At 26.7% G+C, this 17,934-nt stretch overlaps 4 protein-coding genes across 12 annotated transcripts; 2 read left to right on the plus strand and 2 right to left on the minus strand.

The window, feature by feature from the left end:
• Positions 1–15: 15 nt before the first annotated feature.
• LOC124951248 (pyruvate dehydrogenase E1 component subunit beta, mitochondrial-like) lies at positions 16–7,555 on the plus strand. Of its 8 annotated transcripts, XR_007101562.1 has the most exons (5): positions 2,278–2,531; positions 2,591–2,651; positions 2,745–4,542; positions 4,715–4,957; positions 5,293–5,565. XR_007101562.1 is itself a non-coding variant. In XM_047499330.1 (3 exons), the coding sequence occupies exon 3, from the start codon at positions 5,579–5,581 to the stop codon at positions 7,067–7,069; it is 1,491 nt and encodes a 496-aa protein (XP_047355286.1). In that variant the 5' UTR covers positions 16–1,184; positions 4,715–4,957; positions 5,293–5,578; the 3' UTR covers positions 7,070–7,555. The 8 variants fall into 8 exon arrangements, 5 of the variants coding, with proteins under 5 accessions (XP_047355286.1, XP_047355290.1, XP_047355288.1 ...); XR_007101561.1 differs by lacking the exons at positions 2,278–2,531; positions 2,591–2,651 and adding an exon at positions 31–1,184 and having other exon boundaries at positions 2,938–4,542; XR_007101563.1 differs by lacking the exons at positions 2,278–2,531; positions 2,591–2,651 and adding an exon at positions 1,059–1,184 and having other exon boundaries at positions 2,948–4,542.
• Positions 32–863, minus strand: LOC124951252 (gonadal protein gdl). The gene has a single exon (XM_047499355.1). The coding sequence runs from the start codon at positions 695–697 to the stop codon at positions 134–136; it is 564 nt and encodes a 187-aa protein (XP_047355311.1). The 5' UTR covers positions 698–863; the 3' UTR covers positions 32–133.
• Positions 5,297–12,502, minus strand: LOC124951237 (probable ATP-dependent RNA helicase DHX34). Its single transcript, XM_047499300.1, has 15 exons — positions 11,332–12,502; positions 11,090–11,256; positions 10,752–10,958; positions 10,533–10,665; positions 10,320–10,468; positions 10,010–10,242; positions 9,744–9,930; positions 9,428–9,622; positions 9,150–9,359; positions 8,691–9,059; positions 8,358–8,533; positions 8,142–8,252; positions 7,932–8,053; positions 7,617–7,872; positions 5,297–7,544 (listed from the first exon to the last, which is right to left on the minus strand). Exons 1-15 carry the CDS (start codon positions 12,092–12,094, stop codon positions 7,256–7,258), a joined length of 3,567 nt encoding a protein of 1,188 aa, XP_047355256.1. The 5' UTR covers positions 12,095–12,502; the 3' UTR covers positions 5,297–7,255.
• Positions 12,503–13,206: 704 nt separating this feature from the next.
• LOC124951096 (zinc transporter ZIP3) lies at positions 13,207–16,527 on the plus strand. 2 transcript variants are annotated; one of them, XM_047498889.1, is made up of 5 exons: positions 13,239–13,371; positions 13,463–13,670; positions 14,496–14,829; positions 15,277–15,444; positions 15,531–16,526. In XM_047498889.1, the coding sequence occupies exons 2-5, from the start codon at positions 13,489–13,491 to the stop codon at positions 15,738–15,740; spliced, it is 894 nt and encodes a 297-aa protein (XP_047354845.1). In that variant the 5' UTR covers positions 13,239–13,371; positions 13,463–13,488; the 3' UTR covers positions 15,741–16,526. The 2 variants fall into 2 exon arrangements, with proteins under 2 accessions (XP_047354844.1, XP_047354845.1); XM_047498888.1 differs by having other exon boundaries at positions 13,207–13,670; positions 15,531–16,527.
• The last annotated feature ends 1,407 nt before the right edge of the window (positions 16,528–17,934 follow it).

Genomic DNA, 17,934 nt, shown 5'->3' on the forward strand with positions numbered 1-17,934 from the left:
ATATATTTTTATGAACTATATATAAAAAATCTTTTTACAAAATGATTTTATTATTTTATACAATTTCATATAAAATATGTTAGTGATTTAAGTTCAATATATTTAAATAAATAATAATATTTAACATTTGAAATTAACTAGGTACTTCCATTTTACTTAATCTTATTATAAAATCACATAACCTCATTTGCACTTGAATTTCAATAGGATTATTAGTTACATAAAACCCAGGTACACCAGCTTTTTCTAATATACTTTGTTGATCTGATACTTTTTGGTCTAATTGTAATACTAGTTTCATATCAGTTTGTTTTAATTCTTCTTTGTGTTTTTTATATAGAGCAGTTTTTATTTCAATTCTTTCCTCATCCGTTATTACGTTTGACAATGTTTCTTGAGCTTCAATTTTCTGTTGATTTAGCAGTTGCAGTCTTTGTTGAAAAAGATGTTTTTCCGTAACATGTTGTATTTCCATTAAACCCTTGACAATTTCAAAGATGGTATCATTTAGTAGGGAATTTGCCAAAGCTGACAATAATTCATAAGGAAGTCTCATTTGATATTTCGGTGGAAGTTCTCCGGCCATATGTTGAAGTTGTTCAACCAAAAAATACAATTTTCTTTGAAGATCTTGTGGAGTTGGATTATCCATTACACTGTATAAACAAATGTATAGATGTGTGTTTTGTAAACCCATACAAATTAAAACAGAGTCATTCAAAATATCTTCTATTCTTAACTTATTCAATGTTTTCTTAGACAGTAGCAGAAATTAAATTTATCGAAAATGTATACTTTAATAATATCCATATCAATTCATTGTTAGTACAGTCAGAGATGGCGGTTATTTTCATTTAATTTTTTAATATTAATTTTAGCGTCGGAGGTAGAGGGCGCAGCAAAAGCCAGAAAGGCGTCGTTTTAGCGTAAGTTTTAGACATATGAGTACAATCTTGAATACGAGAGAACGAAGATTTAATAGAAACGTGCACAACACAAGTAGTTAATTCTCCACGTACTTATTAATCCTACATATTAGTCTGATTAAAGTGAAAATATTTATGTATATTACATAAATGTATAAATGATTATCAATGATTATTTATATCAAAGGTTTTGGACAAGTCGAGAACATTTAATAATTACATCTATAGCTATTGATATTTGTTTACTTCCTTTATCAGGTAATTTTCATACAATAACATATATTTATTTTTAGTGAAATACGATTTTATAGGTTGCATTTATATTGTATAAATTAGGTAGGAAGACAACATTTTACATTAATCATTTGATAATTTATATACATTTATATCATAATAAAACTCCTTTATATATATATATATTAATAAGATTTAAAAATTTATGTTGAAACAAAGTGTTATTGTATTTTCTTAAATTAAGTACTTTACAAGCAATATCTATTGAATGGACAACTAATGGTGAACTGCAACTAAATACAATTTTATTAGCCTGAAATAGACAAAAATTTTATAAAGACTATAAGAACTAAATTAAGACATATTTCACATACTATATAATATGATAAGATAATTTTAATAATTTAATAATTTGAAAATTTGCTTATTCTACTTACATTGGGATGCAATTGTTCAATTGACTGAAACATTGAGAAAATTTTGGTCTTTCAAAATATGTAATTGCCATCAAACTAGTAAAGAGAGACTTGTTATATATTCTTTGAAAGTGATGTTCTAATAACTTGTGATGTATAAATCTCTGTATGTTAAGAGCCATTAAATCTTTTCTTGATAATTCAAAAGATATCTAAATAAATTACCTCGTAAATCTTCTATCATCTTATGATCTTCTTTTTCACTTAATTGGATAGCCATTTCCATTATTAATTTATCTATATTTAACTTATCATCTAATTTGAATTGGTTTTGGAATAAATCATTCTAGAAAAAAATTTTAATATAAGAACGTATTTCTAATCAAAATTGCTTTTTTATAATAATACCTGTGACATCCAATAATTGTTACATGTTCTAATAGCTAGTGCATTAAGTTCTAATTTACAATTATTTCTTGTATAATCTCGTAAATAAACATCCATTTTGATGCAAATATGTAATTAATACAGTTTATATGTTTAATGTATGGATAATACATGTAATTAATTGTACCTTTTTCGTTCTTTTAATATATAATTGTATAAGAATCTCTTAGTTATATATGCACATAAAAAGATATATTCATAAAATTAAATATCACAATTTATCTTTTTAAGTAGAATTTCAATTTTTTTTTTTTTTAAGTAGGCCATGAATGAAATATTTTAATTTTTTTTTTTGAATATTAGTCAGTTATTATATTTTGGAATTCTTTTTATAGTTAATATATACAATTTGTTGAACCTATCAACTAATACTAAAGTGTGACTATAACGAAAGGCAGCTGTTTGAAAAAACTTATCTATTTTTGGATCAATATTAGAATTATAACCTATAATAAATATATAATAATATTTTAGAAAGATTTTATCCTTATATTTCTAAATATATACGGTAATTATTTTGTTTTTGTAGTATATACTTTTGTATTATTATCTAACACTAATCCTTAGTATTTTTATTCCTTTGTATTCTGAAAGTTTTTCATCTATCCACTCGGATAACCATTCATTGGTAATTATATGCTGTTGTGTTACAATTATCTATTTACAAGTTTCATTGTAAATTTTTTCACCTGTTCACTTTTTATGTTTACTTTTTATAAAGCTGGCTATGTGATTGTGTCATATAAAGCAAATTATTTCAAATGTCAAAAGAAACGGATTTTCATTCCCCCTTGGATTTCCTAATTCTGGAATAAAGATTTATGCATATAAATTATTAAATATTTCTACAATGTTAACCATTTATTTTTTGAGACGATCATTACTATCAGTGACATCATATTTCTTAAAAAAAGGATCTTCTAGATCTGTTACTAAAATGACTGTAAGAGATGCGTTGAATTTGGCTCTTGATGAAGAATTAGCACGAGATGAAAAAGTATTTATTATCGGAGAAGAAGTTGCACAATTTGATGGAGCATATAAAATAACTAGAGGGCTTTGGAAAAAGTATGGAGATAAGAGATTGATTGATACACCAATATCTGAGGCAGGTTTCTGTGGTATAGCTGTTGGAGCTGCAATAGCAGGATTAAGACCAATTTGTGAATTCATGACATTCAATTTTTCAATGCAAGCTATCGATCGAATGATAAATGCAGCTGCTAAAAATTGTTATATGACTGCAGGAAGATATCCTGTATCTATAGTATTTCGTGGTCCAAATGGTAATGCTAAAGGATTGGGAGCTCAACATTCACAGTGTTTTGCAGCTTGGTATATGAGTACTCCTGGCTTAAAAGTTATGTCTCCTACAAGTTGTGAAGATTATAGAGGTAGTTTAAAAGCTGCTGTAAGGGATCCTGATCCTGTCTTAATCTTGGAAAGTGAACTTCTCTATAATTTTGAATTTCCTCTATCGGATCAAGCTATGGATAAAGATTTTGTTATACCTATTGGTAAAGCAAAAATTGAAAAATCTGGGAAACATATTACATTAATTACTCATGGTCAAGCAACAGTATATACTATACAAGCAGCCGAAATTTTAGCAGGACAGGGAATTGATGCTGAAGTTATTAATCTACGTTCTCTCAGACCTCTTGATTGGGAGATGATTTTTAAATCGATCAGTAAAACACACAAATTAATGACAGTTGAATTAGGTTGGCCTAGGTGTGGAGTAGGTTCAGAAATTGTTGCAACTATAATGGAAAATCCTGTCTTCTTTGAACTAGATGCACCAGCAATTCGTTGTACTGGAATTGACGTTCCAATGCCTTATTCAGAATCAATTGAATATGAATGTACCCCAAAAGATCATCATATAGTTGAAATGGCTAAGAAAGTTTGTGGAATGAAAATTTGAGTATTTTCATAATATGTAAAGTTATATTTATTAAAGTATCTATCAATTTTCTTTGTACAATGTTGAGAAATATATTTATCATGATTGATTGGAAGTGGCTTGATTGTTATTGATAATCTAATTATGTTATTTTCTGGATATTTATATGAACTTGATGATGCAAGCAAACTATTTTTATCAATAGTTCCATTAGAATATATCCTTAAAATATTAGATCATGCCTTTAAAGTACCATAAATTAATCTTCCATCAATATATTGTTATTTCATTGAGCTATGGAATAATAGAATATTGTATAAATACAATAACATTTAAAAAATTATCTATCAGTATTATAATTGTTTATTGTTTTAAAAAAAGTTTGAAATAATTAAACCTGTTGATGTAGATTATTTGGAGGATTTCCTGTAGATTCATCATAACGTGTACGAAGTACACATTATGGTGAGTATTTAATTATACTGAAATGTATGAGACATTTCAGTACGATTAGTTTTATCTTAGAATGTAGTAATATTTATATTAAAATATTCTGAAAGACATACTGGTTTTTGGGCATCTAATATTTCTTCAACAACTTGTTGATATACATGTATGTGTGTGTGTAAATATATAATTTTAAATAATTGAATATACGATTTATATATTAATTAGTAATCATATTCATATTTGTATTTAATTAAAGTTTATTAATATACCTATGGTTGTTGAAAGATTTATTCACGTATCAAAAAATACTTGTAATACATTTCTTTTCCTTACAGATTAAGATCCAATTACTTAATAATTCCTTACTTATTTTCAATGGATTTGGTCTGTTAAAGCCAGAAGGTTTATATACTTCATCTTTAGAAGCTGCAGAATATCTTTTTAAAAGAGGTGTGTTAACTGCACCAATTTCTGGCTGACCAATATTATTTTACTAGTGATCGTATCCTGCATACTCAGTTGAACTTAGATTGTGATAAATGAATTCACATTTATAGTTATTTAATTTCCAATATTCTGTGAGTAATCATTAAATTTTGTCTATTAAAAATTAAATAGTCATTGCTTGGTTTTTTTTTCATTAACTGCATAAAAATAAATAATTAAGGAACATGAATATATTAAAATGATATATTTTCAAATCTTTTATGTGTATTACGTTACAATAATAATTAAATATTCCTACTTACATATTACTTCTTGTTTAAGTATAGTGTTATGATTTTGTGCATTAATTAATGTTAAATAGTAAATTAAAATGAATCAATATAATAGTAAAAATATGCTTTCTCTTTTATATACTATATAATATTTTGTGTAATTATAAAATCAGTTTTATTTTTGTCTGTTATAGTTTTATAAAATTCATAAAAGCAACTGGGACATTAACAGCTATTAAAAAGAACGATTTACGTATATTATGTATTTTAATTCTTTTTGAATATGATAAAAGAAAGCAGAAAACCATAAGATATTAATTACCTAGTATATATTTTTTGGTGTAGAGTTTAAATATTTAGGAGATCATGAAATTTGAATATAATGTAAATTTAGAATAAAATTCTCTAAATATTATATGTGTGAACATGTAAAATATTTAATACTAATCTAAGCTATATGACCATTATAGGCAATTAACAATGTATGTAGTGAAAAAGAAAATTTTTTGGTTTGCTATAATTTCTCGTGCATTAATATTAATCTTACAATTCATTTTTAATATTATATGTCCTGATCACAATGCTGATGCTTTTAGAAGCCCTCATGATATTCATGAATATGTTTCCAATTATGATATTATGATTAAATTTATATTTGGTGGTTTAATAAGATGGGATGGAGAATATTTTATACATATAGCAAAATATGGATATACATATGAAAACATGCTTGCTTTTTATCCATTATATCCTGCAACTATTCGAATTACTGCAATAATAATAAGAAAAATATTTTTTGTATTAAATGTTCATAGCTCTTTAATCGTTGCAGCAATATTAATTAATTATGTCTGTTTCATTAAATCAGTTTCTATTTTTTTTGATCTTAGTAAAATAGTACTGAAAAATACTAATATAGCATATAAAGCAGCAATATTGTATTGCATAAGTCCAGCTAGTATATTTTTTTCTGCTGCATACACTGAATCAATGTTTGCATATTTCACTTTTTATAGCATGTTGAAAAGTGTTCAAAATAATATATATACAATTTTTCCTTTGGGATTATCTACTCTTATAAGATCGAATGGTATTATAAATATCGGATTTTTTATATATTTTAGATTTAAAAGTATGTTTAATGCATTAACAGTAGAAATTAGTTCTAAAGACAAAATATCCATAATAAAATTATGTAATTTAGTTATAAAAAAAAAATTTATACAAAGTATGTTTCTACTGTTGATTATAGTGATTTTAACTTTACTTCCATTTATTTTTTTACAAATATACAATTATGTGATATTTTGTAAAATAACATTAAATGCGCCGATATTACCAACTCATATTGTAGATTATGCTACAAAAAATAATTTAGTATTGCAATATAATGCGACTTCTTCTACATGGTGTCATGCAAAAATACCTATGGCTTACTCTTACATACAAGAGAAATATTGGAATGTTAGTTTCTTAAATTATTATAAATTAAAGCAGATTCCAAATTTTATTTTAGCTTTTCCAATATTATATATAATGATGAAATGTATTACAGAATTCTATTCAGAACACAAAATGCATTTTTTTTCTTTAGGACTTATAGATATAAAATATGAAAAAAATACATCAGAAAAGAAATATCCAGCGGAGATGTTTGTGTTTGTAATACATGGACTTTTTTTAACAGTATTTTGTATTTGTTTTGTACATATTCAAGTAAGTACACGTTTATTATGTTCTGCTAGTCCTCTTGTATATTGGTATTGTGCATTATCTTTATCTTATGTACCACAATTTGAGAATCTAAGTGATTCAATATGCAAGAATGAAGAAAATTTGATTTCTAAATGGAAGATGTTATTTTCGTTTAAGCAAAAATATACTTTAAGAGATAAGCTTATATTATTTTATTTTTTAGGATATACAATCATAGGATGTTTTATGTTTGTAAATTTTTTGCCGTGGACATAATTACTATATAATTACTTAATTTCAAATGTATGTGTATGTGTATATATATAAATGTACAAATATATAATATAATGTATATTTTTGGTTATTTGTTACATCTGCAATTATAAATAAATTTAATATTGCCCATTGTACTGAAGTGTATTAGATATTCTGTTTTAATTAAATAATAACATATTAAATTGATCATGACATATTTGTCTTTATATGTTGCCTTTTATGTTTCAATATTTCAATAGGTGTAAGATGAAAAGTTTTTGAACATTCAGGACAATTGTAAGCCTGACTGTTAGGTTTTGACTTTATATTTTCAACTTTATCAGTAGTTTCTTTTACTGATGACTGCATACAAATACTTTGATGTTGGAGTTTTTCAATACTGTTAAAGATAGCTTCTACGTTGCATTGCTGACAAGTCCAGGTAGTTTCACACATATCAACAGCTATTTTGTCACTCCAATCAGTTTCTTTCATACTATATTAAAAAATTAAAAATATCATTAAATTGTAACAAAATAATTAATCAAATTTGTATAATTTTCCCTACCAGTTATATGTAATATTATCAGTTAGATATATTCCTCCTTTCACTGAATTACATATAGGTTTAAAATCAACTTTAAAAGGATTAGGATCAATATGTACAAAATTATTGCCATTGCCAACATATATTGCTTTTAAATCAGCAGGTAAAAGTCGCTTTATTACATATGGAACTGTTGTATGCATATAGTCAATTAATTCTTGAGTAAGTTCATGTTCTATCTTGCTAATATTATATATATTATTTGTAGTTCCTGAATCTAAAAATAAGATTTCAATTAGTAAACTGGTTATTCTTCCTGGTTTTTTTAAATTGTACCTTTTAGTCTTTCATTTAAAAGAAATTCCCATTTGTGACGTAACTTAGTAGATTTCATTAATAGTGTCTGACCAGTATCAGGTACAGGAAATTCTAATAGTAGCCATGCATCGCATACTATCCTAAAATTAAAAATAAATACACTTTTAAGTTTGTAATAGATTTACAAATATATCGATATTATCATAAAATAATTTTTTATGGACTTACATTGAAAACGTAGCGTTAGTATCAATTTCTTGTGCAAACAATAATAATGTTTGTGCAGCAGGCATTTTGAGTGTGTTTACTAAATAAGGTTTTGTAGTTTCTAGTAGAGATCTAGTAGTAATATACAATATATAATTAGGATAATAAAATAATTTACGTAATTTATATTTGTACTATTTGAAAACAATAGTATAAAAAAATTTTTAAAATACTTACAAATATGTTAATAATTGATGTTTAGAACTAACAGGAGTTTTGCTTTTAAAACCTGGTATTGATGTTATATCATGTTCCTCCAGTTGTAGAACTTGTGGATAATTACCAAAGAAACTCATTGGATGTAATGCAACATATGGCTTAGTTTTTGTATGAAACAGCTGCTCACTTGTAGACTATAAAATTATAATATAAATAAGAATATAAAAATAATAAAATTTTTAATTTGCAAAAAAAAAAATTAAATATTTTTAATTCTAACTTTTTTTTTTTATATAGCATAATAATATAACTGCATTAGTTATTATACTTATGGAAAATAGTATTTTTTACCTTGCAATAATTAAATTCATCAGCACATGCAAATTGTGGATATAAACCACTACAAAGTATTAATTTTAACATTGTTAGATCTTTATAACTACATGCAGTAGCTGCTGTTAAAAGATTTTGAACTTGAGTTGCGTCATTTTTCATTCGAAATTCAACATCTTTTATGTCTATTTCATCATCATTATTATCATTATCTTCTAATTGTATTTCAAATGTGTCTATTTTCAATTGTTTACGTTTTCTGGGTGCACTTTTTTTATAGGTTTGTTTAAGTGATTTTAGAAGTTTTAATTCACCATGTCGTATTGCTCGCTCGGCACTAGTCATAGAAGAATTTGGTTCGACTACACCTTTTAATAGGCCACAGTCCTGTATATTGTCATGAATAGTTTTATCAATTAATATTTAATATCACGTAAGCATAAAACAAGTCAAATATTACTGATTATTTTAACTAACTTGAAGTAATTCTTTAAATTGTGTACGTAATTTTATCATTTCATAAAATCTTTGTTCCTCTAAGCCTCTTCTTCTACACCATTTTCTGCTGTTACTTCCGCTTCCTCTAGATTCGTGTATACTTTGTTGTTTCACTTCCAACCATTCTCTAAATGCATTTAATAATGTTATGGGATCACCATGGTCAGATTCTAACTTTTTCCTAGATGTCTTTAACAATTTTTAAATATAATTAAGGAAAACTGTAATAAAATTAAACATTATTTAGCAATTCTTACCTCACATTCTATGTCTTTATAAGCTCTGTTGGTGAAAGGAGTTTGTATGCTTAAAGCAGCAGCAAGTGATAATACTGGTTCAACTTGATGGAAAATAGAACCCATTATTAACATTTTTCCTATTCTTATATCAACTGGGAGACGTGCTAATGTTACTCCAATAGATGTTAATTTTTCATCATTTGTTAACGCTCTCTAAAATGAAAAAGAAAAATATGTTAGTTAATATATTATGTGTATAATAGATAAAATTGATTTAAATTTATAATCAGTAAACAAGATAAATTCTATATGTCTTTATAAACTAATTACTTACATGCTCCTTTAATGATAATATTGAGTTTTCTATGCTTTGTGATGGTGGAGGTTCTATAAATGGAAACTTTCTTGCATCTGGTAATCCCATAGCAATCATTTGTAATAGTAAAGAATCTAAAGGTACACGTTGTATTTCAGGAGTCGAATATTCTTCAAGAGCTGTATATTCCTCTTCAGAATAAAGCCTATAGATAATAATATTCTTAGATAGTATAATAATAAAATATTTATTATTATATTATCTGAAAACTTTAATTAACATACCTATAGCATACACCAGGTCCAGTTCTACCAGCACGACCTTTTCTTTGTTCTGCACTAGCTTTACTGATCCAGAATTCTTTAAGGCGTTCCATTTTACATAAAGGATCATAACTCATTTCTTTCACTTTACCGCTATCTACTACAAATCTAATTCCATCTATGGTAATAGAGGTTTCAGCAATATTTGTAGATACAATACATTTTCTCACTTCATCTGGAGCATAATCAAATACCTAAAAAATATTTTTTTTAGTACGTTTTCATTAGCTAACACTATAAAATTTATTTAAAATATTATCCAGTCTTATACTTTATCTTGGTCAGCAAGAGAGAGTGAGCTATGTAATGGTAAAACAATCCAATTATTTTTTTTTGTACTATATTCCTTGGCAGCATCTACAACTGCAGTAATTTCTTTCATTCCGCTTAGAAATATTAATAAATCACCTTTTTCATCAGCTAAAAACAAATTAAATCATTATTATAACATATAAAATTTTATAGATAATATGTGTAAACTTACCTGGATATTTGTGATCAATCATTTGCATTATTTGTACATATGGACTGGGATTAAATCTATTGTTCTTATATCTCATATCTTCTATAGTAATAGGTCGGAATAATAATTGAATTGGATATAATCTTCCAGGAACCTAAATAAATGACTCCAATAAATAACATGAATAAATAATAAGTGCACATTATTATTTCTTTATGTTACAAATATATTTTGTTTAACCTGTATCACTTTTGCATTCTCTTTTGCAAAGTAATCACTGAACAACTGTATGTTGATGGTAGCAGACATCAGTATTAACTTTATATTAGATTCTTGATGTATAATACATTTCATAACACCTAATAGGAAGTCACCATGTAAATTACGTTCATGTACTTCATCCAATACTACAACATCATAGGGTAATAATCCTGATTCACCTGATACCTACAGATTTAATAAATTTCTAATTTATGAGTATATCAGAAAATTATTAATTTGCTATAACGTATTTTGTTTTTTCTTGTTATATTATAAAAATATTAATATGTTATCATTGAGATTAGCATAATTTTTACTTGTCTTAATAGTAAACCCTCTGTAATAAAAGTAATTTTTGTTTCTTGAGTTTTTTGTTTTTCAAAGCGAATTTGATAACCAACTTCATTATAGTTCTCAGTTAATGTTTCAAAAGCTACACGCTTTGCTAAAGATATGCATGCTATTCTCCTTGGTTGTGTACAAACTGTAAAAATGAAGCAATTAGTTATTTGATATGACATTTAATAAAAATATAAAATATATGAATAAAAAATCTTACCAATTTTATTAAAACCAGCAGAATATAAATATTGGGGCACTTGAGTTGACTTTCCACAACCAGTGTCACCAGCTATAATAACTACTCTTTCTTGTTTAATTGTTTCAATAATTTCATTTTTATATTGAGCAACAGGTAGATTTGCCTGTGTTTCTCTAAGCTTTTTTAATTTAGTAAATTTTTCTTTTTGTTTAAAATCTAAATATAAACTAATTATATATTTGAATTTCAATAATAGCCCTTTTGTTAATGCTTTAGTTTCAGGAACTCTGGCAAATAACTCTCCAAAACTTAAATTTAATTTGAAATTTATACAATGTGTTTTATGATATATTTGTGGTACTCCAAGAGAATTCAAATCAGAGACTTTTTCTATTTCATTTGTATTATTCATTCTTTTTTCTATCATTTCATATTTATGAACAAATTTCCAAAAGTCATTTGTATCAGGAATCAAGTTTGTATTGGCTGTAAATACTTTATTTAATTCGTTTGTGTGTTTACTAAAAGAAAAGTTTTTAATATCATATTGTGACTTATATTCATACGATTGTTCAATGCCATGATTTGTTAAATCCATTTGTTTATATTCTTCATCATCTTTATTCCTTTGCAAAGTTGAATGACTAAACGAACTATGTGAACTTAAGGATTTATGTTTTTTACTTTCAGTAATATTATCGTCTCTTTTATTATGTCTTTTTTTGTTAGAAACATAGTCATTTTGGTCATGATTATGATTAGGTGCATAATGAGATGACATGATTGTTTTAATTATATTAGCCTTTAAATTAAAGGAAAGTTTTAATTAAACAACTGTTAAAGTACACAATTAAATGGCACATTTAAAAATAACATATTTTTACTGAAGTATATACAGACTACAGCTGATTGTAATAACGATAACATCGAGTAAATATAAATGATCTATGAATTTTAAGATAGATGGTAAATTCACATAAATAAAATGTCATAAGCATCAATTAACGAACGACTTATTTATATTGATTTCATTTATGTCAATCATTTCGTTTTTGATGATACAGTTTATTTTACGAATTTTATCTTTATTATATATATTTATCATTTTCTATGACATACCAAAAAAAATACACATATATTCTCCTATCGTATTTAGCGTAGTTATTTTTACCATATTATTATTTCAGAAAAAATCTTGTCGATAATCTTTAACTTTTTTATCATATTTGTATCGCTTTCTATATTATCGATATCCTAATAGAAACGGATTATAGCGCTACTATTAGCAAAAATTAGAACTAAAAACTTCTAAATATATATTTCTAAGCTCATGAGGTAAGTAGTTGTCAAATTCGTTTTAATTGTAAATATTAAATATGATAAATTAATTCAATAATAGTTATAAATCAATGTACAATAATTGTATTGTTTTAGGTAAGATTGATTGAATTGAAAATGAAATGTATTTACCTATGTTCAAATTATTATTTTTAAATGTTTGCATTTAAAGAAGTAGTTAAAAAAATAATGAAATAAAAATCAAATAAAAATAGAGGAATTGAGATTATAATTTATCTGTATGAAGAGAAAACAAAGAATCATTTCTTTTTGAATAATTTATATTAGCTGTAATATTAATTTATCGATAGGAATTTTAACAAAAGAACAGATCATAAAGAATCAGATTGATTAGTCTAAAAAAATTTATTGAAAGCACTATTCTGTTATTTTCGAATTTTGAAGTTCATATGAATAATCCTTTTGGATGGTACATTTCTATTAGAGTGGACATTTATGTGGAAGTTATTTCAATGTAGACGATTATTTTTTTCGTTTTACTTTCCGATATCTTTCGAGTATCGATCTTATCGTGTTCAGTAGATTAACAAGAAATAAGAAGAGTCTTTCTGATTATAGCGTACAGTTTATAAGAGACGTTTAAAGGTGCATTTGAACAAAAAAAAAAAAAAAAAAAAAAAAAAAAAGAAAAAAATGTACGTGACCGCGACACAAGTGAAAATTGCGTCGATACTCACGATCGGCATTGGGAGTTTTGTCGTGAGTATTGCGCCAGCGTGTTTCGTTTCACATGTACGAGATTTTCAACATAAGTTAATTCTCTCTTGTGTACTTTGTTTCGGCGGAGGAGTCTTATTAGCAACCTCGATACTTCACATGTTACCAGAAGTAAGAGAGTCCCTACCGAAATACGGAGAACTCGCCATTTCTTGTGGATTTCTTTTACTTTATTTCGTTGACGAGTGTGTTCATTATTTTTGGGGTAGCAATATCGATTATTCTCCAAACTCGTATAATCATGACCACGGAAACAGAAATAGAAACTTTCAAGTTCGTGGGTAGGTATACGAAAATGAACATCTTTATCACATCAAATTGTATATTTTATAGATTATATGATTTTCAATTTTAATTATTTTTTCAATCGAGATGCACTTATGTATCATAAATCTTGATGTGTTCGTAAGTAGATAAGATAAATTTTCTTTTGTAATAGTTTTACATGCATTCTTATTCCACGTCGTGTTTTATTCTTAAACATCTTATCTTTTCAAGCCACAAATGATTTGTGTTAATAAATTGATATACATACAAACGAACCAAAGATCGATAGCTCGGGTTTAGCACATCCGACGATAAAAATAGAAGTGATGTTGAGAAAAATACATTCGTGTCTCGAGCACAGCGGTATCTTTTATCTTTAGCGTAATCGATTCTGTTGGTCGCTATATTTGGTCGACTTTGAAGCATCAAATTGTTCGGAAAATTCGTTTAAAAGATAAACGCATTATCGGGTGTCTTAAGATGCGCATGCGCTCGGTTGATCGGCCTTTGTGGTGTTAAAAAAGCTGTCATGTTTGCTAAACGAAACGAAACTTAACGAAACGAAATAAAACTTAACGAAACGAAACGAAACGAAAATAGTATCGATCAGTGTACATGTTAACCTAACAAGATTTTAATGATTTTATTTTGATAAAGGAAAAAGCATTCAGGATCTTTTATTTTACTTTTATAATTTTGTGATATTATTTCTCTTATTTCTTATTATTTGAGAAAAGCTTTCAAAGTAATTGATAGCACTACGATAAGACAATGTTTACTTTGAATCCCCTGCAATGATGCGTCGATGGGCAATTATCCAAATGGAATCTTGATTATAGAGAATATCGACGCCCCCATTCTCAACACTTTGGTTACAACGTAGCAAGCCAAAACGTGAGAAGCGTTTACCCGAATGAAACTAAAATGGGATATCAATCGAATTTGCGCGAGAATAATGAATACACCAATCGGAAATCAAGTTATGGATCGATGCAATACGTATCAAACGCACGTGCCTCTTATTCCAACGAGGAGTTGACATTTTTATGTCACGGCTCTCACACGGAACCTTGCTCGGATGCCAAAGTGGGCTCTGTAGGCCTTTTACTGGCACTCACCATTCATTCGATCTTGGAGGGATTGGCTATTGGCTTACAAAAAAAACCGGCTGAGGTTCGTAATATTATTAAGTTTTGAGTTTCATGAAAATTTGTTAAAGTTTTTTATCATGGAGGATTTCTCTTTTTTTTTCTCTTATAATCGAATAATCATAATATTTTTCAAAAATGATTCAAGTTTAGTTTCATTAAACGATTCGATTTCAAACTTTGACAATTCAATTATGCTTTTAATTGTCGATGTATAGTAAATAATTTTTAGTAAATAATAAAAGTATACTTAGTAAATAATAAAAATAAGATCTCGTGGAGTTGTAGATATGTTGCTGATAATGTGTTATGGAACGTTATGATACGATTTGAATATATGCTTCTCTTTAGAACTTCGTTCCATTGATGATGATATTTCATCGATATGCTTATTAAATTGACATAGATTTATATATTAACTTTTACATAAAATCATTTTAAAATATAATATCTTATTTTTAATTAATTACAGATTCTGCTTTTCTTAGTAGCCGTGGCATCTCATAAATTTATCGTTGGATTCTGTATGGGTTTAGAATTAGTAGGTACGGGTAATTCAACGTGCAAACTCGCCCTAGCGAGTTTTGTATTCGCCATTAGTTCTGTCATAGGTATAGGAATTGGTATGTTTACGTCAGAGGTAAGTGATAGATGCATATGCTTTTGATGAAATTGAATAAATCATTAGAAAATTTAATGTTATTTTAAATGGAAATTTTTATGTAGGGAAATGCATCATGGTCTCAAGCATTGCTACCGATTTTGCAAGGATTAGCAGGAGGGACGTTACTTTACGTTACGGTCAGTGAAGTTTTGCCACGTGAAAGAGCGAGATGGCACAAAAGTTCACGCCGTTCCGCCGGTATTTTTCAATTTTTTTCGACTACGACCGGATTTTTGCTAATCTTTCTTATGAATACCTATATTAGCACTTGAACGGAATAAAGATTAAATAGATTTCGCTAAATAGAGATTAAATGAGGATTGTGTAAACGTTTTTAAACGAAACTTGGTGATACTTAAGACTGTTCATCAATTCTGGTTTTATAATGGTTTATACCAACAATGGTAAATACAGGCGTAATTCTTGAACAAGATCTCATTTTGAAAAAGCTTTACTTTCTTTCAAAAAAATCTTATCAAAAATGGTATTTTTTCAACAATAGTTTATGCATAAAAATTAAGCTTTTTAAATAATTCGAAAAAGCCATGTTCTTTCTTAAATCTTTATCTTTAAAATAAAATTTTGTTAATCAAAATCGTTCAAGAATTATACTTGGACTCACTGTTAAAGTAAATGCTATTTTTGATATTTTTTGTGAAAAAAGTTTTGTACAATGGCGTAATTGAATTTTGAGGCAAAAGAGAAAAAGCTATTATTTCCACTACTGGTATTCATTCATATAAATATCAGAGTGGCGTGCGTTTTGTTCCGTGAAGTAAACGATTGTTTCCTTGTTTGTATGCGTAAACCGGTATTCAGGTTTTTTGGTCCATTCAAAAAGCAAGGAAACACGTTTTGTCCGCTCACACGAAAAAGCCACGGTAACTTACTCAGGCATTTTAATGAGCTTCTAACTGATAATCCTATGGTAAAAATAAACAAATCCGTGTTCAGACATTCATACTAATAGGTCTTAGGAATAGTATATAATTTTGGAATAATTTTATAATTATTTAAACGATGTATAATATACACGAAGTACAATAAATTAATATTTAAACAATAATGTGCATTCTTTTGAAGATTACATTTAAATATCAAATAATTTCGATTTAATATTTCAATAAAGTTAAACTTTAAGTTCGGTATCATTTACAGCACGTAATATTAATGAAAATTTTTTCCAGATTTTGATAGATATTAATTTTTTCTTTTGCATTTCGACGAGTAAATATAAAATCCCTCTTTCCGTATAGTCAAACTTCAATAATTACATTCACTCCATTGCTTTGATTTTTTTATAATAGTAATAGTAATAGTAATAGTAATAGTAATAGTAATAGTATAAAAGAGTAAAGTCATCTTTACCCCGTGGATCTCTATAAGCAGCAACCTCCACGTGGTGAGATCTGGGTCGGTAATACTTGCGATATATTGAAATCTAATTGTAAATTATGTAACGCAAGTATTACTGGGCGAATAGCTGCATATTTCGATATATTTTCAAAAACTTTTCAATCAAATTCTGAATAAATATTATAATATTAAATAAATAAATAGCTTGGATATAGTAGAAATTTGTGGATAAATATAAAGTATATAAAGTATATATATATTTACGGCTAAAATCAAGATTTTGTCGATTAGTTTAGTTAAAGATAATAATTAGTGAATATAGATTTATATATTATGTATTATTTTTATATCGTTTCCATACTACATCTGTGAAGTAAAACTTCTTTTTTTACTGTAGGAGTAATTTTCTATATATTGCATTAATACTATTACTATAGTAATATACTAAAGAAATTTCAATGAATTTAGTAATTTCTTTTTTCATTGTAATGTACTTGAGAAAACGGAAAATGTAGAAAAACAGAGAACTTTATCAAACCGCGGTATACGTTTCTAGGATTGTATAGTTACTAACGAAACATTTTTGTCTTACGTGGTATACAATGCTCTTTATGTATTTCAATTCCTGCCATTTACAATGAATCCTGTTAAAGAAAAAACTTTAGTTATATACTTTATATCTTTTGAGATATGTTGTTCATGTATATGTATATATTGTTTAAAGTGTGCAATCTTCCAAATGGAAGAAAGTAGGCTAAGCGGGTCTTTCATGAGTGCTCTGGTTTTTTTTTTCTTTCTTTTTTTTTTTTTTTTTTTTTTTTTTTAATGAGACAGCAATAATTACTCCACCGAATTTAATCCATTAGGGAACAATTGCCGTTCTAAGAACTTACGTCGTAGAATTTAGTCTCGTTTTGATGATAACATTCGTAAACAGAAATTATTATTGATTCGAAAACAATTATTTTTTTAACATTGTTGATTTTGTTAGTAGTATATTTAATAAAGTGTGATTTCTATCGAGATATGATATTTATCTATACGAAAAACTTATTCGATTAGATATTAATGAGATATAATAATCGTATAGTATGTGAACTAAAATGCATT

Source organism: Vespa velutina, chromosome 8, assembly GCF_912470025.1.
Source record: "Vespa velutina chromosome 8, iVesVel2.1, whole genome shotgun sequence".
Taxonomy (NCBI): Eukaryota; Metazoa; Arthropoda; class Insecta; order Hymenoptera; family Vespidae; genus Vespa; species Vespa velutina.

Bases quoted from the DNA above. Each gene is read 5' to 3' on its own strand.
- LOC124951252 (XM_047499355.1), bottom strand. From the start codon at position 697: ATGGGTTTACAAAACACACATCTATACATTTGTTTATACAGTGTAATG.
- LOC124951248 (XM_047499330.1), top strand. From the start codon at position 5,579: ATGTATGTAGTGAAAAAGAAAATTTTTTGGTTTGCTATAATTTCTCGT.
- LOC124951096 (XM_047498888.1), top strand. From the start codon at position 13,306: ATGTACGTGACCGCGACACAAGTGAAAATTGCGTCGATACTCACGATC. The intron at 14,830-15,276 runs GTTCGTAATATT...AATTAATTACAG, and splicing joins TACAAAAAAAACCGGCTGAG to ATTCTGCTTTTCTTAGTAGC. The intron at 15,445-15,530 runs GTAAGTGATAGA...ATTTTTATGTAG, and splicing joins TTGGTATGTTTACGTCAGAG to GGAAATGCATCATGGTCTCA.
- LOC124951237 (XM_047499300.1), bottom strand. From the start codon at position 12,094: ATGTCATCTCATTATGCACCTAATCATAATCATGACCAAAATGACTAT. The intron at 10,666-10,751 runs GTTAAACAAAAT...TCATTTATTTAG, and splicing joins AGAATGCAAAAGTGATACAG to GTTCCTGGAAGATTATATCC. The intron at 8,253-8,357 runs GTAAGTATTTTA...TATTACTACTAG, and splicing joins CATCAATTATTAACATATTT to ATCTCTACTAGAAACTACAA.